Genomic DNA, 8,926 nt, shown 5'->3' with positions numbered 1-8,926 from the left:
TTAACTTGTGAGCAGCCTAAAGTTGTGAAGGGGTTCATGGACTCTATATCCAATCCCTTAAGTTCAAAAAGTCTGTCCATAGCTGAAGAAAATCGTCTGGAAGGAGAGAGAATTATATGATGTTAAAAAGACGCCCTTAGGTTGAATGGGATTAAATAATGGGCGATAATAGCTTTTACTAGTGTGTGTGTGTGTGTGTGTGTGTGTGTGTGTGTGTGTGTTTTAGCGTATTCTGTACAGTCACGTTTTCTGGCTTACTTGGATGTGATATGATGTGGTGTGGTGTGTTACTGATGTGGTGTGGTGTGATACTGATGTGGTGTGGTGTGATACTGATGTGGTGTGGTGTTACTGTTGTGGTGTGGTGTGTTACTGTTGTGGTGTGGTGTGTTACTGTTGTGGTGTGGTGTGTTACTGTTGTGGTGTGGTGTGTTACTGTTGTGGTGTTACTGTTGTGGTGTGGTGTGTTACTGTTGTGGTGTTACTCTTGTGGTGTGGTGTGTTACTGATGTGGTGTGGTGTGGTACTGTTGTGGTGTGGTGTTACACTGTTGTGGTGTGGTGTGGTACTGTTGTGGTGTGGTGTGCTGCTGTATCTTACGGTGTGATAATTTTGTTGTAATGAGGTATGTCACTGTGATGTGGTGTACTAATGTAATGCTGTTGTTTGGCAGGTGGTGGTGGAGTGTGATGTGGTGTACTAATGTAATGATGTTGTTTGGCAGGTGGTGGTGGTGCAGTGTTGCTGGTGATGGCAGGTGGTGGCGTGCCGTGCCTTGGCGGCGGCGGGCGGCGGCTTCTCTCCTGCGGCCTCCTGGTGTAATCCAGTGTACAGCGGGTGGCGGTGCGGCGCGGCGTGGCGGCTGTGCGGGTGGCGGCGGCGGGGCGTGATGGGGTGAGGCGGGCGGGAGGCTGTGTCACCCCGAGTCATGCGGCGCGGGGCGGGGGTGGCGGGGCACGGGGGCAGGGGGGCCGGGGCGGGGGGGTGTGGCCCCCGCCCTGACGGATGGTGAGCCCATGTGTGCAGCGCGTGGCGGTCCCCAGGGGGATGTCTGCCGCCCCACCTCCGCTGCCGCCCCGCCCCGCCCCCCGCCAGACATGCAGGGTCCGGCGTCTCCCCGTAGTGTGGGGGAGGGTGGGGGCGGCTACCCCTACCACCACCTGACCCCGTCTTCGCCCCGCTCACCAGGCTCGCACCGGCTGCCCGCACGCCTGACTCGGCTTGGCAGGAGCCCCGACGCCGAGAAGCCCGACAGGGTGTGGACGGTGCGGAGCGAGTCAGGGGCGGGGCACCCCGGCCCCAATGACGTCATCATCACCGACATCTGCCTCAACCACAAGCCTGAACTGAGCTTCAACACTGGCGCCGTCCTGCCCCGCCCCGCACACCACCACGGACCCAACCAGCTCTCCGCCTCTGACCTCCAGCGACAGGCCAACCGGCTGTCCCTCAGCACTCGTCACCCCCTCTTGCCCCCCAGCTTACCCACCCAAGGGGGGCAGCGGGCCGGATGCAGCCTGCTAGGGGCGGCACGCGCTGTGCTGGCGCGGTTTGTCACGCTCCTACGCTCCGGGGCAGATTGTGGCCCGGGGCAGCACGAGGAGGGTCCGGGGCAAGAGCAGAGGCAGGAGCAGGGGCAGGGTGGAGATGAGAGGCAGGTGGTGGAGTCGTCAACCACAGTACAGGGTGTGGGTGCAGGGAGGGGTGGGGAGCCAGAGGAGACCCCAGCAGATGCAGCCCCGGGGCGGGTGGTGACGCCAGAGCTGGTGGTGTCCCCTGACAAGGACGGCGTCGGGGAGAGAAAGGCGTCGTGGGCGGTGCTGGGGGACCTGGTCAACCTACAACCCCGCCCCGCTGCCTCATCTGACGACCCCGTGTACCACAACCCGCCACCACCAACACAGCTACAACCACCACAAGGTTAGTACACCACCACCGCCACACTTACACCCCACCACCACATCACTACCACCCTCATCATTAAAACTACACTTCCACAACGACGTCACCGGATCACCACACCTACACCCCCACCACATCACCACCACCCACACTATCACACCTACACCTGCTACCACGTCAGTACAATGTGCACATCACCACACGCACGCACTATCATTAGTCCACATATCTACATACACGCACATGTACGTAACAGCTTGACAGACACGCACATACGTAGAATCTCATGCACTTGTCACTTACCAAGGGCCAGTTTTAAAGTACACACACACACACACACACACACACACACACACACACACACACACAAAATAGCAATAGTGAGTTTAATCCATTACCAGTATATTATTTAAAAATTCTTCATACCCAGGCATACGGTATTTATCCCTATCAGCATGTAAAAAAATCGTCCAGTGGCAGCAAAGGCATAAAAACGACGTCATGGTGCTGAAAGGAACGCAGACTCTAGAGATCCCGTGTAACATAACTGCCCTCAGAACAAAAGCCGAGCGTGGGTAAGGGGTCCATGGAAAGGGGGAGGGGGTTGTGGGTAGCGGGGGTTAAGTTTGGGGTGTTGTGAGGGGTAATTACCAAGGGGGACTGTCAGGCGATCTTATTAGAGGTGGGGGTTGGGTGGAGGGGGGTATTTTTTATCGTGTATTTCATGGCCTTGTGAAATGGTATGCGTCTCGGTTCGTGTGTTTGGTTTGGTTTTAGGTCTGTCTCCACTGACCTCTTTCCACCGTCAGCATAGTGCCTCCCCCCCTTCCATTTTTTTTTTTTATTGGTCAGGGTGCCACAAGATTTATTCATTTTAGGAGAGGCATTCTTGGACTGAAGGGGCGGCGGTGGTGGTAGTCATGGTGGTAGTCAAGTGGTTAGAGAAATAGCCCACTGACTAAAAGGACGCGAGTTTCATTCTATGGGCAGGGAACAGTCTCTTGATCCGGCCGTTAAAGGAGAGGTTACAGATCTTCCACACAGCCCATCGACATATCGTAAAAGCACACCGCCAGTACCATCACGCCTGTCCTAAGTGAGACAGACCTGGCATATATTCAGTATGGACAGGGGGTATTAGCGCCGAACTGGTAACGTGTGAAAGGTGGCACGTCGGAGGATTGCTGGGCTTCAGGGAACGGGCTGTCAAGTCCATGCTCAGAGTAAGATGCATATCAGGAAATCACTATAAACAGAAAGCTTGATAAGTAAGCACACCATACATTTTCGCCGGGACTGTAATACTCAGTTGAGAGAAACATCACTGAGGCCCAAGCATCAGGTACTCACAGTTAACAGGCTTACCAAACACATTGTTCAAGTATAACACGTACGGTACTTATTCGGAGTTACCAGGATTACCTCCGCCAGCAAAGTTGAAGGAGGTTATGTATTCACCTACTGTCTGTTTATCCACACGATATCTCCAGAAGGTCTCAATGAATTTTCAATGAAAGTTTGTGGAAGGGTGGGCCATGGGGGAAGAAAGAATCGATTAGATTTGGGGGCGGATCCGGATCTGGAACCAGCTTTGGAGGAGTAATGCGCTCTCTGAGTGCTTTCCTGTTTTTGTATTGCGATAACGTATACCTTATTTTATTATCGCTGTTGTCAAAGGTTTCTTCAAATTAAGACAATAATTGAACAAATGGAGTTAGATGAAGTTTTTATTAACGCCTACAGTACCAGATGTTTTTCCTTGGCTGACTTACATCGTATGGAAGTAACGATAAATACAGTACATATATATATATATATATATATATATATATATATATATATATATATATATATATATATATATAAGAGAAGAGTCGGAATAAGCTAAAAAACGGAGGGGGAGTCGGATGCAGGGATAAAGTGTTAAACCTCTCACGTCCCATAAATCTTCCCTAAGCTGAGGAAAATCGTCTCGTGGTAGCAAAAACAAAATAAATCTTTTAAGGAAAGGGTTGGAAGGGGGTGGCATGTTTAATTTATTCAGGTTATATACTTCATCTCTCTCTCTCTCTCTCTCTTGAGAAGCCAAATAGGTCTTGTGTATCCAGAATGCAGCAGAATAATTACCCTTATAGAATAAGAATTAAGGACGATTTCTTTATAACCTTTTCTTTTATAGATAACTTTGTTGACATTAATTTAACCGTCTTGTGCATTGAGAGAGAGAGAGAGAGAGAGAGAGAGAGAGAGAGAGAGAGAGAGAGAGAGAGAGAGAGAGAGAGTTCTAAGGTGGATGGATTAGCTCAGCCTTCACTAACTCCATCATCCATCTTGAGCTGAATAAAATCGTCTGGCAATAACAAGCATAAAATAAAATAAATATAGTAAGAAAACGAAGCAGGCTTGAGTGAGGATATGGGTAGGAATAGGCAGGTTAGAGATAGAAGGATAAGGAAAGGATTACGCAGGTCAGGATGAGGATAAGGACACGAGGGTTGGTTGAGGATGGGATTGCTGAAATCAGAGTGAGGATATGGGGAGGGGAGAAGGCCAAGGTATGGAGGATAGGTAAGGAAAGGAAGGTGGGGTAAGAGGAGGATATTTTGAGGAATAGCTTAGATGACGGGATTAAGGAAGGATTAATGGGCTCAGGGAAAGGATGGGACTGAGTGGAGGACAGGAATAGGATAGGTTTAAAGGAGGATGAATCAGGATAGGGTAAGGATAGGGTGGAGAAAGACAAGGATAGGCTAGGATAAAGGAAGAATGTATCAGTGAGGGTCAGGATAGGGTAAGGTGGAGATGGAGAGTGATAAAACGAGGGGAATGATAAAAATAATGGGGAGAAAGTGAAGGTGAGGAGGATAAGTTAAAAAGAAGTATATGAACAGGATTCGAAGAGATAAGAAGTATTAGGTGAGGATGAGGGTATAAGGGGGGAAAGAAGGACAAGGTGATGAGGGAATTACAGGATGAATGGGGTCAGGGTGATGAGGGGATAGGGGTGCGTGGAGAGGGACAAGGCGCTCCCTGTCCTGCAGCCTTGGCCTCCCTCACCCACCCCAGCAGGAGCTAACACACCGTGGCACACATTTAACTCACCTTGTTGCACGTACACACAATCTTGCACACACAGGCATACACATAGATACATACTTACTCCGAGTCTATATACAAACACATACACACATACGCACAAACTACACACACACATGCACCCTAACGCAATCTATAAATACCCTGTACACACACACACACACACACACACACACACACACACACACACACACAAAATGGCCGACACTTGATTCACCTTCCCTCACTCACTCACATAAAAACGCACACACACAAAGATACACAAAGTCTATAGATATAGTGACTGACATTTACTTTGTTCTTTATTAGGCTCATGCACATACATTCATACTTACACAAACATACATACACATAAAACACATACATACATACAAAACACATAGGTACAGTTTGACCCACAGTTGATTAGCTTAGTCTCCCAGTTACCTCATATTCAAGCATACATACACAGGCACACACAAGCGAAAACACACACACACACACACACACACACACACACACACACACACACGTAATTACAGTTATGTGCACCTGCAGTAAAAAAAAATAAGGGGTGTACACGAGATCTTTATCTTTTCTTCGAGGTTACTGGCAAAAACATAGTCTTTTGTTACGTACACAGAACTCATTCGTACACACACACACACATACACTCTCTCTCTCTCTCTCAACATACAGTATATAAAACAAAGACTAACTTCTCGCCTGTTTATTCCAAAAGGTGTAATTTTTTTTTTTAAGGTCAGGTTGAATAGAGTAATGTGTTTGCCTTGTGTTAATGTGTTTGCCTGTGTTTTATATCAGAGAAGCCTGTGTGTCTGTGAATTTCTTAATGAACGTGCGTATGAGGGAGTGAGGTAGCTATGTGTGTGTGTGTGTGTGTGTGTGTGTGTGTGTGTGTGTGAGAGAGAGAGAGAGAGAGAGAGAGAGAAAGAGAGAGAGAGGAATGTCAATGTGTCTATGTGTAAAGGAGTGAAATTGTGTGTGTGTGTGTGTGTGTGTGTGTGTGTGTGTGTGTGTGTGTGTGGATAATTTTAGTGAGTTTTTACGTTTCCTCTTTGCCTCAACTCTTTCTTCTGTATTTCGCTTTGTTCCTTCTCTACCTGTTACTAACGATTTGCGATGAAGAGAGTGAACCCGGTACACTGCAGGCTGAACTCCCACCATCCTCCCTTTAGGGGATAGGGAAGGAGTTGAGGGACGTTTGCATATCCTGGAAACACACCTGTCTGGCTATATCAGAGCCACCGCATGAAGGCGCCCTCCCCCTTTCAGCATCTTAGTGTAATCATAGCCTTAGATAAGAAGTACCTATCTTGGGTGACCTGGCCTGTTGCTGTGCCCTCATATCGTCTCCTTTTTTTGTGTAAGGTACTAAATCATTTATAATAACGAGGGTAATTTTCTTCAATAACTCCATGTTTATTAAGAGCTAGTTGAGTTTTTTGGCAATTGATTTCATCCTCATTATCCTAAATACAGTTTCACAAAAATGTTCGACTGGGGAAAGTAGTAATCGTTTGTATGACTCGTTTCTCTAAATACCGTGGTAATAGCTTCGTTTCTTTGTGTTTTTTCTTGTTCCTGAGCCTTGATTATACCCATACTATCTTTATAAGCGTTAACAAAAATTTGGATGAAAATAATGATGATAATGATGATGATGATGATGATAATGATGATGATGATACTCCTCAAGTTAACGTTCCATGATTTATAATATTACTATGGTTTAATTTTTCTTTCGTTAAAAGGATAAAGTTAGTTTTTAGAGGTGATACTTTTTTCTTTAATCTGTTGGTTCCCGACGTAGGTAATTTCCAACAATTAAAGACGAGGGAACCCTAAAGTTTATACCTATGTGCTTGACGACTATGAGCATGTAGGCCAAGGACGGTACGTTTAGCACCTCCGCAGAATACACGTGCACCAACCTTGGGCCAGTTGGAACTAATGGAGAATATGATTGGTGTGACTAGATGGTGTTAGTAGCTGAGTTACTGGCACGTGTGTGGCGATGATGGTATTAGGGTGCGCTGTGATGTGGTGGTGTTAATAGGGACCTAAGTTGTGTCATGATCTTGAGGTGGTGGTGGCGTGGTAGTGCGGTATGGTGTGGTGATGTGAATATTCATGTTGATAGGGGTATAATAATGAAAAGGTGACAGTGGTGGTGGTGTGTGGTAAAATGATGGTGTGGTGGTAATATTGATACTATTAGTGATATAATGATGAGAAAGTGGTTATGGTGGTGGTGTGGCTAGGTGGTACTGTGGTGATATTGATACCGATACTAGTAGAGTTTTAAAATGCTGAGGTGGTTATGGTGGTGGTGGTAGTATGGTGAGGTGTTGGTGTGGTGGTATCAGTACTGACACGTATAGTCCTACGATACTGAGGTGGTGACTGTGGTGGTTGTGGTGGTGGTTTGGTGGGGAGTGTGTGTTGATAGTAGTCGTCATTATAAGTAGAGTGATAATAGTGAGGATATGATAGTGGTGTTGGTGTGGTGGAGATGGCAATTTTAACAGGGGAAGGGTAGTCAAATGGTGGGTGACAAAGTGACTTGGTGGCGTTTTGTCTGCGGCCACCCTTTGCGGGATTAGGGCGTCGGGCTATAGACAGATAGATAGTAATAATAATAGGTGTATGAATGATGGCGTGTTTGAAATAATGAGGTAAGACTTAAGTGTTTGTAATTGAAATTGTGCTTTGATGTACAGTGTGAGGTTCATGTCAGGTGTTTGTGTGTGTGTGTGTGTGTGTGTGTGTGTGTGTGTGTGTGTGTGTGTGTGTGTTAGGGTGAAAGGTGTTTACGGTGATGATAGTGAAGTTAACATATAATAAAGTAGAGGTATGGTGAGGTGTGTGCAGCAGAGATACCAGTAAGAAGGGAAGAAACGAGGTGAAGTAGTAGTAGTGCAATAGGATAAGGTGTTTGGTGTAAAGAATATGATTGGATGTGAGGTCTGTTGGGTAAATTATGAGGTAAGTATAAGATGTATAAGGTAAAGTGTAGGGTGTTTGGTGGCCTACAGATGATTATGTAAGGCGTGAGGTGTGTGTGAGATAATGAAGTTAGGTATCAGGTGTGTTTAAATATCAAGTTGAGTAGAAGTGTGTGGTGAAATATAAGATAATCGCGTTGATAATTAGGTGTTTGGTAGAGATTGGTAGTGTGAGATGAGTGTGGTGCAGATAATAAGGTAGATGTGTGAGGTGTGTGGCAGGGTGTGAGGCGGAATAAAGTATGTGGTAGAGTGCGGTAGGGTGTAAAGTAAAGTACGTGTCACAAGTAATATGGTGGGGTGTGTAAGGTGTGTGTGGCAGAGGTAGTAATAATGAGGTAAGTAGCGAGGAGTGTATCTTTTGCAGGACACACCACCAGGTCAAGGCTGAGTCCTGCGTCTGACCCACATCTGCACCCAGGACATGTCGTGTGTGGGGATGGGGTGTCGTAAGGATTGCAGGGGAGTGTTACGAGGGGAAGGGGGCTGTTAACTGGAGGGAAGAGGGACATAAGGATAGGATTGGGAGTGTTAAGGGGAGAGGGGAGTTTATGAGTGGAGGAGAAGGTAGGGAGGGGAGAAGAACGGTGAAGAAAGGAGATAAGGAATAGGTGACAAAGATAGGAGATGGGTGTTCAGGTGAGAAGGGTGGCTGTTATTGAGTGGAAGAGGGGTTAAGAAGGGAAGAGGGTGGTGAAGAAATGGTAAGGGTGATGGAAAAGAGAAGGGGATAGATATCAAAGAAGGGAGGGGAGAAGTTATTAAGAGGAAAGGGAGAGGAGGGAAGGATGGAGGGAGGGGGTTAGGAAGAGAAAGAGGTGTGAAAAGTGAGGGAATATCAAAATCATAATAACAAGAGATGGAATGTCAAGGGGAAAGGGAGGGGGTGCTGGAGAAGGGAAGGAAAGAGGGGGGTTGTA

At 47.0% G+C, this 8,926-nt stretch overlaps 1 protein-coding gene across 1 annotated transcript in view; it reads left to right on the top strand.

Annotated features, from left to right (window-relative positions):
- The first annotated feature begins 1,016 nt into the window (after positions 1-1,016).
- The window catches only part of LOC145409525 (uncharacterized), a 160,057-nt gene continuing 152,147 nt past the window's right edge, over positions 1,017-8,926 (top strand). Inside the window, exon 1 of the mRNA XM_080279915.1 lies at positions 1,017-1,920. Coding sequence (XP_080136041.1) covers positions 1,017-1,920 — 904 coding nt within the window. The remainder of the gene's footprint in view (positions 1,921-8,926) is intronic.

This window comes from Coenobita brevimanus, chromosome 81, assembly GCF_032717465.1.
Source record: "Coenobita brevimanus isolate Jiangsu-jjx chromosome 81, ASM3271746v2, whole genome shotgun sequence".
NCBI classification, from domain to species: Eukaryota; Metazoa; Arthropoda; class Malacostraca; order Decapoda; family Coenobitidae; genus Coenobita; species Coenobita brevimanus.
This window is presented reverse-complemented; position numbering and strand designations above follow the sequence as displayed.